This window comes from Mus caroli, chromosome 10 (genome assembly GCF_900094665.2).
Source record: "Mus caroli chromosome 10, CAROLI_EIJ_v1.1, whole genome shotgun sequence".
Classification (NCBI taxonomy): domain Eukaryota; kingdom Metazoa; phylum Chordata; class Mammalia; order Rodentia; family Muridae; genus Mus; species Mus caroli.
The window spans coordinates 78,315,667-78,333,881 of record NC_034579.1 but is presented as its reverse complement, the minus strand read 5'-3'; the positions used below and the strand labels follow the sequence as shown (position 1 = coordinate 78,333,881).

Genomic DNA, 18,215 nt, shown 5'->3' with positions numbered 1-18,215 from the left:
TGCAGTCTTCACAGTGTGGTGAACCACGTCTCATCATCCCAGTTGATAGATGAGGTCACTGAAATTCAGGGACATCATGTTCTACAGACGGTTCTAGAACTGAATGTGACCCCAAGTCAGCTTATCCCAGAGTCACGGTTTTGACCATTATGTTATATCCATTGGTTTCTCCCCACTGTGTGTGTGTGTGTGTGTGCTGTATGCACATGTGTGTATACTAGTGCACATGTCCACGTGCTCTCATGTGAAGGCCAGAGATTTCAGTTACCCTGCCTTACCATTCTCCACCTTATCTCCCAAGACAAGCATCTCTCAATGAACCTGGAGCTGGGCAGACAGTCACCAAGCCCCAGCAATCATTGCGGTTCCTTATCACCTCCTCCCTACCCTACCCCTGCCTGCACTGGGGTTACACTCTTCTGCAGCCATGCCTGCCCTCTTATGTTGGTCCTGAGAATTTGAACTTAAGTCCTCATGCTTGTGCAATGAATGCTCTTATCCACCAAGTGATCGTCCCGGTCTTGGAACGGCCTTTAACATGGGTTCTGGAGATCAAATGCAGGTCCATGTGCTTATAAGGCAAGCACTTTATCAACTGAGGCATCACTCTGACCTGTCACCCACTCTTCTCCCAGTGCTTGACAGGAGAGCAGCCGAGATGCCTCCCATTCCCACCTTAGCCCTCACATGTAACTCCTAGAAAAAAAACAAAACCAAAAACTAGACACTGATTATTTTCACTAACAAATAAATGACTGTTTTCTTTAAGGAACAGATTCATGCCGTAGTAAAAAGGAGCTTTAGAGATGTGCTTTACAGAGAAGGTGGCCCTGAAGTTCAGAGGGGGAGTTATGTCCACTACTCAAGGTCATGGAATTTGATGGCAAAGCCACGGCTCAAAGAGCAAACAGGGCTCCTGCCTCCAGGCCAGAGCTTGGCTGGGTTCCAGCCTGCTGCTGTCTCCTTAACACAGATGATGGAGGAGAAGGTCTCCATTCGCACACCAGTAATCTTAATCACACCTTGGACTGAGATGGTTTTTAAGCAAGGTAGTCCTGGCCATCTTAGGACTATGATCTCCTGTTTCCCTGTCCTTCAGGCTGAGGAACCCTGTGCTTTGTTGAGCTAGGTTGTTTCTGCTACCGTGTCTGCTATTCAGCCCAAGGAGGGGGCGTTCTCTTCTGTCTAGAGCAGATGCTTTCGCTAGGGCACACTCTGGCCCAAATTTAATCTCCTCTGTGTTTTCCTCACAATAGCAGTGGCTCTCCTGCTTCCTTTGCTACCTTATTTTGTGGCCTTTTGCAATCGATAGCCATTCTCTATACACAGCACACACCCTTCCAGTCAAGACAGGTGTCCTGGGCTTACCCCACTTCCTGCTCAGAAATAGCCTTCCTGTTCTCCTACTATGCAAATTCATTCTCCAAATTATTCCTCATTCTCTACTCTGTGTACAGCTTACGGTTTGCTTTCCAAGTTCTCTTTTCATTTATTGTCTCAGTTCTTAGGCGTTGGTTTTTAAAACATTAAAACATGCTCCCCCCATCCCCCACCCCCGCCAGGACCCAGATCCCGTGATCACAGGCACATATGTGCCCATTCGGATTTTAAAGGTGGTTTACGAAAAGAATGAGGAGTAACGAGATTGTCCTCGAGGAAGGTGCCTCTAGCAGTGGACAGACATCTCTCTGGCACACAGTAGGCCTTCAGCAAGCACATTCAGTGTCTTCTTGAAAATACTTTTCTCAAGAGGGGTATCGTCGGGCTTGTGACCACCAAAGTATGGAAGCGGTGGTATTTGAACATGGGAAGATTCCAGTTTTGTTTCTATTTTTTTCCCCCTCTAAGCAGATTGGGAGGAAGTTACAGACAGAAGAAATAGCATTCCTACTTCTGCCGCGCAGAAGTACACACTAGGACTGCGGGATCAGGTGCAGGGGAAAAGGCCCAGATTGGTATTACCAATGGATCTGCACTGATGGTGGGTTCTGGTTTCCCCCAGTCATGAGTGAAGACTCACCCATGGGCTTCAGAAGCATCAGCCCAAGGTTCAAAACACGGCTGTGTGGGACCTTGCATTCTCTTGGGGCTGAGGCTCAGCCTTGTGTGTTTCCTATAAAATGGGCAAATGTAATCTCAACCGTTCAAAGCGTTTGCGAGGGTTTTAGAGCCCATACCAGCTGATAAGCACAGGTCTGGCATTGTTATATTTCTTTTTACAAATGTGGAAGTGACAACCTCAACCTGTGTCCCTCTAAGTGAGGGTGCTGCTGGCTTCCCTACACTCAACCCACAGCCTGTCAGGAACTGGAGCTGTGGAGAGACTGTATGATACCCCAAAAGAAAAAAGAACCAAAGGGGCTGAGGGTGTTGCATACAGTCTACTGGCCAGGCAAAGAGGGTCTGTAACTCAGTAACTCAATAACTCAGTAACTCAGCTCCCCAGGACAAGTTCTAGTCCAATACCCAAGGTGCTTGGGTGCAGAATCCTTCGAGCCCAAAAATTCTCCGGAAGAGACAAGGCCTGGCCCGGCTGCAGGGCGGCCTTAGAGGAGGGGTGTTCCCGGCTTAGTGGTGGGCAAGTAGGGCGTCTGCCCCCCCCCCTCCTGTCCCCACCTTCCAGATCCGTGCTCTCCGCTTCCCCTAGCACTCCCCCTCCGCCCGGGTGGGGATCGTGCTCAGCACAGTGCTCAGAGAGCACCCCCACCCCGCTGACTCCACTCGAGGGTAGCCCGGGCACTGGGAGGCTCAGCCATCCGGGCAGCCGCGCCCAGCCTCGCCCCGCCGGGCTCCGCCCGCCCTCCGCGGGGTCGCAGCGAAGGGAGGAGGGGCGGCGGCCCGCTTGCGTGGCAGGCGCTCGGGCTGGGCTCGGCCTCCCTTCCCGGGAGGCGGGGTCGGCGCCGCGGCGGCGGCGGAGCCAGGCCCCCTCCTCCTTCCGCGGCCGGCCTCCTTTCTCGTTGCCCCACGTTCCCGGCCGCTCCGACGCCGCTGCGCCCGCGTGCCGCCCGCGCAGTCCCCGTGGGAGCCGGAGCCAGCGTCCCGGGCCGCGCGCCCCGCTCGCCCATCCCGCCGAGCCGCCGCCGCCGCCGCCGCCGCCATGCCCTCGGCCAAACAAAGGGGCTCCAAGGGCGGCCACGGCGCCGCGAGCCCCTCGGACAAGGGCGCCCACCCGTCGGGCGGCGCGGATGACGTGGCGAAGAAGCCGGCGGCGGCGCCGCAGCAGCCGCAGCCTCCCGCGCCGCACCCGCCGCAGCACCCGCAGAACCAGGCGCACCGGAGCGGACACCGCGGCCGGTCCTCAGCCGCCACCGCCAACGCGTCCTCCGCGTCCTGCTCGCGCAGGCTTGGCCGGGTGCTCAACTTTCTCTTCTACCTCTCCCTGGTGGCGGCGGCCGCCTTCTCGGGCTGGTATGTCCATCACGTCCTGGAGGAGGTCCAGCAGGTCCGGCGTGGCCACCAGGACTTCTCCCGTCAGAGGGATGAGCTGGGCCAGGGCTTGCAGGGCGTCGAGCAGAAGGTGGGTACTCCAGCTTTGGCGGGGTCGGGACTCAGCTCCTGCCCTCCCTGAAGGGGCCCTGGTCCTTTCCTGCCTAGGCCCCGTGGCAAGAGCTGGGACCCCAGCGCCCAGCGGTCCCAGACCCGCTTTGTTAATGGTCTCAGAGAGGGATAGACCGGACTCTGAGGATGGCCAGACCATTGGGGGAGGATGGGCCAAGGGCCTGTCACAGGACATTAGCGGTGACCTGTAAGAAAGCCGGCAGGCTCTACATAGCCCATTCTTTTTGCATTAGGAACCGTTGAATGGACAGAGTTGCTGGAACAGGAGGCTGGAAGGGAAATCATTGCATCCCTGGAAGCCTCTAGTCAAGACTTCACCTTGGCTATGCCAGTAGGAGTCACCCGAGCCAGTTTTTAATAGACCTAGAGCTTTGGGGGTGGGGGTGGGGGGGAAGCTAGTGAGCTTAGTCATTTGCTAAGTTCAGATGAAATGGTGTCTATCTTTAGGTCCCTTGTCCTTAGCTGGACCAACGAGCCCATGTGGGCCTTTGAAGTAGCCTACTCCAGCTTTAGGGGAAACACAGGCCAGAAGTATTAGGTCACACTTATGTGGTGTGTAGACAGCGTACTCCTGTATTTTATTTCCTCACCCAAAGAGTTAACTAGAGGGAGGAAGAGAGGGGTGACAAATTTGACTCCATTTTCCAGACCAGAATATTGAGGTTTAAGAGACACAAAGTGAGTTGACACACAGACCGCAGCTGGCTTGAGTCGCAGATTGTTGAAGAAAGTGTGGGCCATTCGTGAGGAAGGATTCCCTAGCGAGCTGTTTCAGGAAAGACCAAACAAATCTCATGGCAAACTGCTCAGTTTCTACCCTTCCAGCCCAAGTGTAGCCCCCTTCCCTCAAGTGCCTTCTCCATCCTCTCCACCCACATCCTTGCTCAATGAAACGCACTTGCTGGACGGAAACAAAAAATCCCGCCACTTCTGAGACCGGAACCACGGCCTCCTTTCCCAGCATGCCGCTTGCCCTGCCAAGTCCCTACTTTTTGTTGAGTGTGCACCACTAGGAATTTCCTCTCAAGACTGGAAGAGCAACTGGAGTGAGTCAGCCTGTGAAGTGGTGTAGGCCAAGGGAGGTGACTTATCTGGGGGAATGAAGTGGGCGATTCTGCTCTGCCTGCTGAATGTCAGACCATCCTAAGAACACAGACACCCCGCGGGAGTCTGATCGCTAGCCTGTTTCCTTGCTTCCTAATCAGTCATAATATTTATTGAAGCCTGATAGTTGTATGGCTGTGCGTGGGCCCTGTGGAGGATATGGAGGAGGAAAAGGCGCAGATCAAGCTTGTGAAGTGGCATCCTAAGTAGGTTTCAGGGGTGGGGAACTTAGGCACACTTTGGGAAGAAAGGGCTTGTGGGTCTGTATGTGGGACAGGGCTGGCCATTAGAAGTATCAGGAGAAGGCATGACCCCATACAGGTAAGGGGACAATCTCGAATATGCCTGAAGGACCGAAGGTAGCTAGCCTTCCAGTGACAGAATACAGGGGGAGTTGGAAGCTTGAGCCCGAAGTGGTTAGATCCAGGTTGAAGAACCTGGGTGTTAGTTCCTATGTTGCCTTTTGGTCTTCTTTGTTGGTTTTACCCCTTCCCAGTCACAGCTGTATGCAAATCACTTTCCTCTTTGAGCCTCTTTCTCATTCTCCAGGCAAGAGGAAGGCACCATCAAGATGTGTAAGGATTGGGATTGGGGATAGCCCAGTTGGTCAAGTGCTTACTATGAAAGCATTAGAACATGGGTTCAGATTTCTCGGACCTGTGTAAAAAGCTGGGCCTGGTAGTCCACACTTGGTGTGTTGGGGAGGCGCAGACAGGAGGTATCTCTGGAGTTTGCCAGCCGACCTGTCCAGCCAAATCGGGGTGCTCCAGCTCCAGTAAGAGACCTTGTGTCAAACAAACAAGTGAACAGGGAGAGCAGTCAGCGTCCGGCCTTCACATGAATGCCTGCGACAGCCCCGTTGACTGTCAGCCATTAGTAGTAGCACCGGCCTGTCCACTGTTACCCCCAGAAGGCTCCACAAAGGCAGGGATGGAGTTGCAGCCATTATTCCGTCGCTGGCATTCACGCACCACACAGCAGACATCCCCCACATGTCAGAAGGACAGACATCCATCCAGTGCATTTTAATTGTTAGGAGCTCTTTGTGCATAAAGAAGCACCCCCCCCACGACCCCAGAAGGGGAGACACTGGGTTCCTTGGGGGACTGGTAATAGTCTCTGATCTGATTCACTTCCTAGCCATTTGTGAAGTGCCAACCTGGGATTAAATAGGAGCTCAGCCTGCCCAGGCTTTATCAGGCAGTGCTCTGAATTCCTCCATTCTTTGGTCCATTGAGAAAACACTGAAGGTAGCCTGCCATGTTGCAGGCGCTGGGCTCACCCCCATGCTTCTATTTTCAGTGCTGTGCTTAGAACAGGAAGGCATTGTGATTTACTAACCCAGTTTTAGAGGTCACCTCTCTCTAGTGCCTTCTCAGCGTATTCTTTTATGACTCAGGTTGTATTTGGCTGGGGAGGGGAATCGTCTACTTTTGGGAGGCCCTGAGAACCCCATTCGGATCCAACCCGGGACTTGGGAAGTGAACGTGATTTTGAGTTCCTCGAGCAGTCAGTGGGCATGCGCTGCAGGCAGGGTATCCTGTGTGCATCCCTGTTCTTTTTCTCCTTTGGCATTGAGTGGAAGATGCTGCTAGGAGTCCGTGAGCCTCTGAGGAACTCAGGACAGAGCTTAGCCTGGTGAAGACAGTGGCTACTGCATGAAGCGGCCAGCGAGGGTTAGGCACAGTTAGGCACTTTACTTGTTTAGACTCATTCAGTTCTCACGGTGACTATCACCGTGAGTCAGGTACTATTTTTGTCACACCTTATGGCAAAGGAAACAAGACACAGACAGTATGTAACTCATCCAGGAGCAAACAGCAGTGAAGCGTTGAGCTAAGATTTGCCTACCCAGCTTGGCTTCAGAGCCTTGTTTAATTTGTTGGTGTTTTGTTTTGTTTTGTAAGATAGCATTCCATGTAGCCCAGGCCAGCCTCAGATGTAGCCTAGGATCATTTGAACTTCTGATCTTTCTACTTCTCCCTCCTGAGTGCTGAGGTTACAGGAATATGCCACCAGACCCAATTTATTAAGTGCTTGGCCCTCTAACCTAGGTCTTGTGAATGCCAGGCAAGCAACCTATTTCATCTCTTGTTTAAATGGAGAGGACCCACACACACACACAAAGACTTATTTTTATTTTATGTGTTTGGGTGTTATGCCTGCATGTATGTATTATACATGCTTGGTACCTGAGGAAGCCAAAGGAGGACATCAGGTCCTAAGGAACTAGAGTCACAGTCGTTATGAACAGCCATGTGATTGCTGGGAATCGAACCTGGGACTTCTGGAAGAGCAGTCAGTTCTCTTAACCACTTAGGCATCTCTCCACCCCTGGAAAACTTTCAAACTTAGTTTAACCTAGAATGGCAGTCTTCCTCCCTCTTTGAAATACGTTTAATTGTTGACTGTTAATGACATCATTTATCGCACAGAGCGCTCCACACTGGCTTTAGCTGGTAGCAATCTCATGGTGTCTTAGCGGGTGTCTCTTACGTAGTCCAGAAATAGTTAGTTGAACCTAGGGACTTACAGGATCAAGGCTACACTGCTGGGATGCTTGCTCTTCTTTCATTATTATTATTACTACTACTATCTGTGTCAGTGTGCCAGCCCAGCGTGATTGGAGTTGCTGGGCTAGTTGAGAGTGATGTTTATGCCGAATGAGTGGGTAGCAACAAAGTCACAGAGTGTCCCAAGAAATCACCTGGCCCACTGCTCGCATTTTTAAATGAGGACACTGAAGTCCGGGACGGACAGTGGCTGGCCAGAGACCGAACACCTGGAAGTGATAGATACAGACCTCGACTTAGTCTCTTAGCTTTGTGCCTAGTGTCTCCATGTGTCTCAGGCTCTTTCCTAAGAAAATTTGTGATGCTCAGCTGCGAGTGCTAGAAAGCCAGCCCAAAATAGCAGAAGGAGGGAGGGAGGGAAGGAAGAGAGTATAGACTGTTCTAATTGGCCCAACAGTTCAAGAGTAAACTCCCTCAGAAACAGCTGTATTCAGGGATTGCGTTTCATCTTCAGAATGTCATCTTGCCTGTCTCCGTGTGCTGTCTTGATTGATGAGTGGGTTTCTGGTCATGTGCTGGTCTGAGCAGCTCCAGGCCTCCCTCATCCTGTAGCCAGCAATCTCAGTGGGAAGAGGCGTTGGCCACCCTGTCAGCCTGCCTGGCACTCGTCTGTTCATGGCTTGTCCATTTGCTGAGAGGAGAGGGTTGACAGACGCATATGGACTATGCTGACCGGTCCGATGTGGGTAATGAGCCGACTCTGGAGTACCTGGAGGGGCCTGATCATGTGACCATGATCACAGCCACCACGTAAAACTACCTTTAGACGGAGAGCGCTGATCTGGAGGCTCCTGGGACTGGCCATGCAGAGAATAGGGGTAGTGAGCGTAAGTGAACACAGCTGTTTGTTCTCAGTGGCTAACGTCTGGATTTTGGTCGTAGGTCCAATCCCTGCAAGCCACGTTTGGGACTTTCGAGTCCCTCCTGAGAAGCTCCCAGCATAAACAGGATCTCACAGAGAAAGCCGTGAAGGAAGGGGAGAGCGAGCTCAACCGAATTAGTGAAGTTCTACAGAAGTTGCAGAATGAGATTCTCAAAGATCTGTCGGATGGGATCCATGTGGTGAAGGATGCCCGGGAGCGAGACTTCACGTCCCTGGAGAACACAGTCGAGGAGCGCCTGACGGAGCTTACCAAGTCTATCAATGACAACATCGCCATCTTCACTGACGTCCAGAAGAGGAGCCAGAAGGAGATCAATGAGGTCAAGATGAAGGTGGCCTCCCTGGAAGAATCCAAGGGAGATCGCAGTCAGGACGTGAAAACTCTGAAGGACGCCGTGAAGGAGGTCCAGGCCTCCATGATGTTGAGGGAGAGGGACATTGAGGCCCTGAAGAGTTCCCTTCAGACGATGGAGTCCGACGTCTATACAGAGGTGCGGGAGCTGGTGAGCCTCAAGCAGGAGCAACAGGCGTTCAAGCAGGCGGCCGACTCAGAGCGCCTGGCTCTGCAGGCCCTCACGGAGAAGCTTCTGCAGTCCGAGGAGTCCTCCTCTCGTCTCCCAGAGGACATCCGGAGACTGGAGGAAGAGCTACAGCAGCTGAAGGTCGGGGCCCATGGGTCAGAGGAAGGTGCTGTCTTCAAAGACTCCAAAGCCTTAGAGGAACTGCAGAGGCAGATTGAGGGCCTGGGTGCCAGGCTCCAGTATGTAGAGGACGGGGTCTACTCAATGCAGGTGGCTTCTGCACGCCACACCGAAAGCCTGGAGTCGCTCCTGTCCAAGAGCCAGGAGTATGAGCAGCGCCTGGCTATGCTGCAGGAGCATGTGGGAAACCTGGGCTCCTCATCTGACCTGGCCAGCACAGTCAGGAGCCTGGGGGAGACCCAGCTGGCCCTGTCCAGCGACTTGAAGGAGCTGAAGCAGAGCCTGGGTGAGCTGCCAGGTACCGTGGAGTCACTGCAGGAGCAAGTTGTCTCACTGCTCAGCCAGGACCAAGCCCAGGCCTCGGGCTTGCCTCCTCAGGACTTCCTGGACAGATTGTCCTCTCTAGACAACCTGAAATCCTCAGTGAGCCAAGTGGAGTCAGACTTGAAAATGCTCAGGACTGCCGTGGACAGTTTGGTGGCCTACTCCGTCAAAATCGAAACGAATGAGAATAACTTAGAGTCAGCCAAGGGCTTGCTGGACGACCTGCGGAACGACCTGGATAGGTTGTTTCTGAAAGTCGAGAAGATCCATGAAAAGATCTAAATGAACTGCGTGTGTGGGCTCAGTTTCTTACGACCAAAAACAAACAAAACAAAACAAAACAAAACAAAACAAAAAAAATCCCATTGTTTTCTCCCAGGTGCCCTCCCGTCACCTTCTTGCCCCTCCCCCACCCCACGGAAAGCAGCAGATACCGGCTGGACACCGCCCTGGTGTTCTGTGCCCAGTTAATTTATTTGCAGCTATTACCACATGCCTTTGGTTTCTTAAGTCCTGTTTCTGCTTTTGGTTTGGCTTCCTGAAGGCCCAGCCAGCCCTGTGCAGAAAAGGATGTGTCTCCTGTTAGAAAGATGACAGTGGCTTTAACTGGGGATTATCAGGAAGCAGATTAACCTAAAAAAAAGATCCTGTCAGGCCGTCAGATTTATAGTAAAATAGAAAAACAACAAAGGACAGGTGGGGGGCACTTTTTAAAAAAATTGTCTTTAAGGAAAATTAATTTTACTGTTTTTGTTTTTTTTTTAATACTCTGGCCAGGGTTTTTAGAAGCTGTCTCATTCCTGTCTTCCATTTAGAACTGGTAAAAACTCCTAGAGGTCAGCTCTGAATGGGCAAAAGAGGACCCCACGTCCACCCCCAACCTGCCTGAGGGTCACTCTCAGAGGCATGGTCTCTCTCCATTCCCTAATCCAATCAAATGGTAACTATGCAAATTCAGTAGGTCCTGAAGGCCCAGTGCCCTTCTGGTTCTGGTGACCCACCTTCGTCACCAGGCTAGGAGGGGTCCCCATGTGCGTTTGGAGGAGGTGTTCTTTGGGTCCTGATGTGAGAGCTGTATTTTCAACAGAGGATTCGGGCATATCCCTGAGAGATGTGGGCCAGGTCTTTTTGTTTTATCACAGCGTCTCTGGAGAGGCCTCCCTTTGCCTCACCTGGCCCCGTCTGTCAGTAGGATCACGTGGGCTGCAGTTTCTGTAATTGTTCTCCATGTACCCTTGCCCTTTGAGATGTATTGTCTTTGATGGCTGCCTTGCCCTTCCCCCCTCCCCCTCCCCCCCAAAAAAAGGAAAGGAAAAAAAAACAGAAAAAGCTGAAAAGAAACCCAAGGTTTGTTAGTTTACTGTGAAATGAACTGTATGGCTTCTTTACAGTATTTTTAATTCTTAATAAACACTTGAGCTTTGTTACGACCTTCAGTCAGTGGGTTCTGAGAACTTAGTGATGATGCGTTGTATCAGCATAAAGTGTTCGGGATAAGAAAATTGGTAACTTTTCCATCTTAAGACTTTTTTTTTACGATGTATAATTTTTTAAAAAATTATTTTTTTCTCAAGCCAGGCGTAGTGGCGCATGCCTTTAATCCCAGCATTCGGGAGGCAGAGGCAGGTGGATTTCTGAGTTCGAGGCCAGCCTGGTCTACAAAGTGAGTTCCAGGACAGCCAGGGCTATACAGAGAAACCCTGTGTCAAAAAACCAACAACAACAAAAAATATTTTTTTCTCTTGGGAAGGGGGTGGGGGTGGGAAGTGTATATGTGATGGCCCGTGTGCAGAGGGATCTAACTCAGGTTTTACAGGCTCCACTCCTGCAGGCACATGCTTTTGTTGGTTTATTATTGGATCTATTTTTATGTTCCTCGTAGTTGCTTCAGATCTCTGCCTGACTACCTGGTAGGATCTTCCTGAGGGATTTGGGGGAGGGTCTAAGTCTTTGAAAGACTTAGTACCTGGTTCTAGCTTGTGGTCAGGGGGCACCAGTGCCTTGAGGACTTCTGAGATGGCTGATGCCTACCTGGGCATTTCCTGTACATCCCTGGCTCCCGTCCACTACCCAGCGGAGCAGATACTGCTTATTTTGTACCTGTGTGCAGGCCTGGACTGAGCACTGCGCAAGCGTCATTTCAGGTTCCAAATGCGCAGCAGGCTGAGATCAGGAATCATGAGATGAGACTTGAACTCACTTGTAGAAATTTTTAATCCCGACCTGGGCTGTCCACCCAGCCTTTAACCATTTAGTTCCCAGATAAAAGACACACGCACAACCTTTGTATTTACAGTAAGCCTTAAACTGTACAAGAGCTGGGCAGATATCTGCCTTCTTTACTACTAAAATCTACTTTCCTGTAGATAACCCAAGGTATTACTACTTACTATGTTTTAATCTGGGGTGCTATTAACTCCAATTGGCCAGCCCTCAGGCCATGTTTTTATGACTCATTTAATCCATGGTAGCTTCTTTGCCTTCACCTTCTTCCCCTCGTGATCCCTCTGACCCCAAGCCCCAAAAACCTAACCCCCACCTATGTCTCTTCTGCCCAGCTATCGGCTGCTGACATCTTTATTTACCAATCAAAAATAATTTGGGGTAGGGTCACTTGGGTCTATATGCAACTCCAAGTCTTGGAGGTCCACACTTAACATTATAATAGACAACAAGACCAAACCTCTGCACCCATTTCCAGCTCTGAGTGTGTCCTTCTCTGCCATCTGTCTGGGCAGTATAGGTCTCCACTGGCCTGCTTCAGAACCTTCAGAAGCAGAGAAGTGGTCTCCAACTCATGGAATGGGGGAGCCAGGTGCAGTTGTCATTTATACCCGTGTTTCTAGCTGGCTGGTCATTTATCCATTCATTCATTCAACACTTATTGGTCCCACCATTAGACATTGTGCTAAGCATAAGTGAAGTAAAAGCCTGGGAGAGGCTTGTGATCCTAGGCCCATTGAGAGAATTACCTAAACTGCTGTCCTGAGGAACTGCAGGTGCTGTGTCTAGAAAAGACAGTGTTGGTGGAGGTGTAGTGACCAGTTCTGTTGAGATTGTACTAGAGATGGTTGGAAGAGGTTTACAAAGCCCAGTGAGGAGCGGTGGAAATCTTTGGGAAATGTCAAGTTAGTTCATTCTTTGAATAAGAATAGCAATGGGATGCTGAAGATATAGATTAAACTGCTGATCCAGCAGGAGAAGAGAAGAGAAGAGAAGAGAAGAGAAGAGAAGAGAAGAGAAGAGAAGAGAAGAGAAGAGAAGAGAAGAGAAGAGAAGAGAAGAATAGACTAGATAAGAGACCACAGTGAGATGAAGACAGGGCTCAGCATGCCAGTGAGGAGGCCTTCCACCTGCTGGTGCTGATAGGCAGATGGTGGAATGATCTCTCTCACACATGGTGGTTGTGAGGGTTGAGTGGTATTATAGGCAGACAGAGTCAGCTTTTAGTATGACATCTTGCTTATATGCTGGGGCCCGTGCATGCACAACCCATCCAGAAATACAAAGGTTGAAATAAGACAGACATAGTGGCACACAACTGTAGATCCCAACACTTTGGAGACAGAGAGAGGACGGCCACCAGCTCCAAGCCAGTCTGCCTACAGAGTGAGATCCTGGTGGTGGGGAATGGGGAAAATAATAGTTAAACACTTCTAGGCATGTGCGTGGGTGTGGGGATGTGATTTACGCAGGTAATTTTATAAGGAGGTGACTGAGTCCAGCACTGACAGGGGTGCATGTCTACAAGTCAGCAGGCAACAGATCCTGGGTTTCGGAGTGGCCAAGACAATGGAGAAATTGAATGCAATTCTTATAGCAGGAACAGAGAACCAGGCTGGACACTGACTGGTCCTCAGGACCGCTTACTCTCCTCTTGCTTTTCTCCTATTGCCTCTAGGGCGCGCCATGGAGTGGGGGGCTGAGGCTGCAGGATTTTGTCTGGGACCAGGTTCTGGAGGCTTCTGTGAAACTGAATCTTACTCTCTATGGGGACCAACGAAGGATTTTAGGCAGGGTGAGGAGTTACAATACCGGATTCAAGCCACCACCACCACCCCCACCCCACCCCACTCCTTGCAGGATTGGAGAAGAGCAAGGCGAGCAGAGAGCCTTGGAGGACGATCCAGCTAACTCCGCTTGGTCTTCTGAAGGTTCAGACAAGGAGCACGCAGGAAAGTTGCCCGGGGGAGGTTCCAGAGCCATGCCACTATGCATGCTAAATGCATAGCTTGGGGTGGGGGTGAAGAGGGCCATCCTTGGCAACTGGAGGAGGATATAAGAGCGGCAGGGGGCATTCATGTTGCGCACACAGGGACACCCAGTCTGGAACTCAGTGAAGCGGCCTGTTTTCTGAGTGACTCACCCATATTTACTATTGAATTAAGGAGACAAATTGTCAGAGACGATAAAGGAGATGTGAAGGAAAGGCATGCACACGGGGGTATCAGAGACGGAAAGCAAGGTAACACGGGGGCGGGGAGCGGAATGTTAAAGGTAAGGATATCTGGAAAAAAAAACAGGGGTCACAAGCAGTGTGGTTTTAGTCATCAAACGTCTTTCAGGGAACAATTTGTATTACAATTTCCCTCATCAAAGTGCTAATTTAATCTCTTCCCTCACTGGACTGTAACTCACATAGGAGTACTGCAATGGGTAAAAGGCCCTAGAGACCTAGAAAATGGGCTGTCCCCGGTGACTTCCCGTGAGGTCTGCACCATTCCCATTCCGGAGTGGCAACCCAGGAGATGGATGTCTTGGGGGGAACTTGGCAGATTTCCTCTCTGTGGAGCACTTCTTAAAGCCTCCTCTGCGGCAGAAGCGCCAGCCCCTGGTGGGGTGTCAGTTTGGTCTCAGCTGCTTAGCATCTTCTTCAGATGTCTGGATCCGGTCCTGCTGCCACAACACCGTGACAGCGATGCCTGGAAAGTCCATCTTTTGTTTTCTCCGGATCTCATTTTCCTCATCTGCAAAAGATAACACAGTTCAGACCAGTGGCTCTCCTACTGTAAACATGGGTCGGTGCCACCAGGAAACCACGTTAACAGAGATGACAGAGCCAGAGAGATGGCTCTGTCAGTAAACAGCTTGCTGCCCATGCATGAGGACCTGGACCCCAGAACCTGCATTAAAAAAAAAGCTGGGTGTGGCAGCATGTGCCTGTCCCCGAGCCTCACTAGCCAATCAGAATACTACCTGAATCTTTGAGCTCCAGGTTAATGAGAGATCCTGTGAGAGGAATTGAGGACACCAGGCATCAACTTTTAGTCTCTAGAACATCTGCATATGTATCTGTTCATGCATGTGAACACACTCACTCACACACACACACACACACACATACACACACAGGTGCTCACACACACACACACGCTCACACACACACACACACAAGTGCTCACATACATGATCACACCCACACCCACACACGTGCTCACACCCACACACGTGCTCACACTCACACATCACACAATTCTGGTCTTGTAGGTTTGTATGTGATAGGGGTGACATACACACAATTCTGGTCTTGTAGGTTTGTATGTGATAGGGGTACAGAGGATGAGAATAATAGATCTCCATTTCTTTCATTTCTTTTTTTCTTTCTTTTTTTAATTGGCTATTTTATTTAATTTTATTTCAAATGTTATCCCTCTTCATGGTTTCCCCTCTGCAAACCCCAATCCCACCCCCTCTCCTCCCTGCTTCTATGATGGTACTCTCCCATCTACTCACCACTCCTGCCTCACCGCCCTAGCATTCTCCTATGTTGGGGCATCAAGTCTCCACAGGACCTAGGGCCTCCCTTCCCATTGCAGACAAAGCCATCCTCTGCTGCATATGCAGCTAGAGCCATGGGTTCCTCCATGTGTACTGTTTGGTTGGTGGTTTAGTCCCTGGGAGCTCTGCTGGGTCTGGTTGGTTGATATTGTTGTTCTTCCTATGGAGTTGCAAACCCCTTCAGCTCCTTCAGTCCTTCCCCTCACATCTGAGGATGCAGCTATACCACTCCTGGGCATATACCCAAAAGATGCTCCAACATATAACAAGGACACATGCTCCACTATGTTCATAGCAGCCTTGTTTATAATAGCCAGAGCTGTAAACAATCCAAATGTCTCTCAACAGAGGAATGGATACAGAAAGTGTGGTACATTTACACAATGGAGTACTACTCAGCTATTAAAAACAATGACTTCATGAAATTTCCAGGCAAATGGATGGAACTAGAAAATATCAGCCTGAGTGAAGTAACCCAGTCACAAAAGAACACACATGGTATGTACTCACCGATAAGTGGATATTAGGAAAAAAGCTCGGAATACCCACAATACAACTCATGGATCACATGAAGCTCAAGAAGAGGGAAGACCAAAGTGTGGATGCTTCAGTCCTACTTAGAAGGGGGAACAAAATAATCACGGGAGGTAGAGGGAGAGAGGGTCCTGAGAGGGAGAGGGAGGGGAAGGGGAAAAGGGGGACAGGATCAGGTGTGGAGGGGACAGGGGTGGGGGACATACAGAGGGTCAGGAAATTGAACGAGGTGAGTAGCAGTTGGGGATGGGGAACTGGGGGTAGCCACAAGAAAGTCCCAGATGCCAGGAAAGCAAGAGGCTCCCAGGACCCAACGGGGATGACATTAGCTGAAATACCCAACAAAGGGGCGAGAGAACCTCGAAAGACCATATGCAGAGGTTAGGTACGGCCCCTGGTTGAGGAATGGGGCCACCCACACATCTCAAAAATTTTAAACCAGAATTGTTCCTGGCTAAAGAAAATGCAGGAACAAAGAGTGGAGCAGAGACTGAAGGAAAGGCCATCCAGAGGCTGCCCCACCTGGGAATCCATCCCACATGCAGACACCAAACCCAGACACTATTGCTGATGCCAAGAAGTTCTTGTTAGCAGGAGCCTGGTATGGCTGTCCCCTGAGAGGCTCTGCCAGAGCCTGACCAATACAGATGTGGATGCTCGCAGATCTCCATTTCCAGTCGGTCTCTGTCATCTGTTCTATTGATGGCTTGGGGGCTCTCAGTTTGAGAAGCACTGGACGGGATAATTTCTAAGCTACAAATCCAAGGGCAAAACTATACTTGTATGGTGCTAGGCATTTATTTCCACCTATGGGGAACAAGTATGGAAGGAGGTAGCTATAGGTTAAAAGATATAAGATTTATAGTTAATAAGCCCCAACTCAGTAATTTTTACAAGAATTATGATGAGCAAATACACTAAGCCAGCATACATGGTGCAACATCATTTTCTGTTCTTTTTAGAGATTTATTTATATTTTTAAATCTTATGTATGCGAATCATTTTCCTGCATACATTTATGTAGATCATATGGGCGGCTGGTGCCAGTGGAAGTCAAGAGAAGGCTTTGGATAGCCGGGATCTGGAGTCATGGATGGCTGTGAGCTGCCGTGCCCATGCTAGGAATGGAACCTGGGTCCTCAGCAAGAGCAACACTTGCTCTTACCTGCTGAGCCATCTCTCTGGCTCCCCACCCCTTTTTATGTGCATGCATCTGTACCACTTGATATCTGCATAGCATTCCTCCCTACATCTCTGTGCAGGCTGGGCTTCTAAAGACATCGATCAGGTTTTCCACTGATACCCAGAGACCCTTCTTTCATTCACCTCACTTGTTAGCAGATCCAAGTTCTCATCCCCCATTTCTAAACGGGGAATCAGGAATCCTCACAACAGTTAAGCCAAAGCTTAGGAGTTACAAGATTCCCACCTCTTCCCTTCCTGTGCTGGGTAGTTTTATATCCACTGGACACAAGCTACAGTCATCAGAAAGGAGGGAGCCTCGTTTGAAAAAAATGCTTCCATAAGATCAGACTGTAGGCAAATCTGTAGGGCATTTTCTTAGTGATTGATTGGGGGGGGGGGCAGCTCATTGTGGGTGGTTGCCACACCACCTCCAGTAAGAGCTGTGTGACAGACCGAGGTGATCAACCTCAAAAGGAGGAGGCCTCCTGGAACCGGTTGTGGATCTCTTTGCCACAGAAAAAATATTGAGCTGTAGTTCTTATGACAATCTATCTGTTTTGTTTTCTCTTATTCCTTTTCTTATGTACATGTTCCTGGTAGCCTAGGCCGAGATCTTAAGCGAGAATAATGGGTAAGAAACCATTCCTAGAGATGGGGGTCACTAACATGACCTTATCCCCAGGGAAACCAATGCTTTACTTTGTAAATCATTTACAAAACTATTATGATAAAAACTTTCCCAACAATAAAATTTCATATGACTACATGTGTGTCATCAGAGATGGATTTTGGTATATGGTAAAGAAAGCCTTAATTAGAAAGAATTACAATAGTTTAAATTTATACATTGAAGATTTATAAAAAAATCAAGCACTAGATGTTAAATAATAATTGACCATGGGGCTGGAGAGTTATTTCAGTGGTTAAGGGCACTGACCATTAAAGATTTATTAACCTGCTCCTGGAAATATGCCACTAGCCTTGGATGACAGCCCCCACTGAATACATCCTTTTAGAATTGTTATATTTTGATGATTTATAATGATGTTACCTGTTTTGTTTGTGATTCACTGAATACATAGTTTCAGAGTTGCAGTGCTTGGATGATTTTTGTGCTTTACTGTGCCAAATGCATTTTGTTGGTATCTGTGATTGTTTCACTGGATACAGTTTCTAAGAGATGTAATGTTTGGTTTTTTAATGTATAAAATCCCCTGCTTGGGAGCTGCAAAATACACTCAGATTCAAACTGCCTCTGTGTTTCTGTTTGTCACTGCCAAACTCTTACCCACCTAGCTTTGAGGACCCTCATTCCAGGGACCCCCATGCCCAAATGGGGTGGTCCATGGCAGGTGGTACCATTCCTGGCCTGGTAGCCCTGGGTTCTATAAGAAAGCAGGTTGACCTGGAACTCACTCTGTAGACCAGGCTGGCCTCGAACTCAGAAATCCACCTGCCTCTGCCTCCCAAGTGCTGGGATGAAAGGCGTGCGCCACCACTGCCCAGCCAATTCTACACAGAGAAACCTTGTCTCAAAAAAAAAGAAAAAAGAAAAAATAAAGAGAAAAAGAGAGA

General features: G+C 49.7%; 1 protein-coding gene and 1 long non-coding RNA gene across 2 annotated transcripts in view; one reads left to right on the top strand and one right to left on the bottom strand.

The window, feature by feature from the left end:
* Nucleotides 1-3,036: 3,036 nt before the first annotated feature.
* On the top strand, nucleotides 3,037-10,579 carry Ckap4 (cytoskeleton associated protein 4). The gene is made up of 2 exons (XM_021174417.2): nucleotides 3,037-3,517; nucleotides 8,118-10,579. The coding sequence occupies exons 1-2, from the start codon at nucleotides 3,098-3,100 to the stop codon at nucleotides 9,423-9,425; spliced, it is 1,728 nt and encodes a 575-aa protein (XP_021030076.1). The 5' UTR covers nucleotides 3,037-3,097; the 3' UTR covers nucleotides 9,426-10,579.
* A 3,103-nt stretch (nucleotides 10,580-13,682) lies between these two features.
* LOC110302877 overlaps nucleotides 13,683-18,215 on the bottom strand; it is a 5,438-nt gene continuing 905 nt past the window's right edge. Inside the window, exons 2-4 of the long non-coding RNA XR_002378871.1 lie at nucleotides 15,978-16,262; nucleotides 15,432-15,534; nucleotides 13,683-14,110 (exon numbers count right to left, since the gene is read on the bottom strand). This is a non-coding gene — a long non-coding RNA (uncharacterized LOC110302877). The remainder of the gene's footprint in view (nucleotides 14,111-15,431; nucleotides 15,535-15,977; nucleotides 16,263-18,215) is intronic.

Excerpts from the sequence above, each read along its gene's own strand:
- Ckap4 (XM_021174417.2), top strand. The coding sequence starts at position 3,098 with ATGCCCTCGGCCAAACAAAGGGGCTCCAAGGGCGGCCACGGCGCCGCG. Across the intron at positions 3,518-8,117 it reads TGCAGGGCGTCGAGCAGAAG|GTCCAATCCCTGCAAGCCAC; the intron begins GTGGGTACTCCA and ends TTTTGGTCGTAG.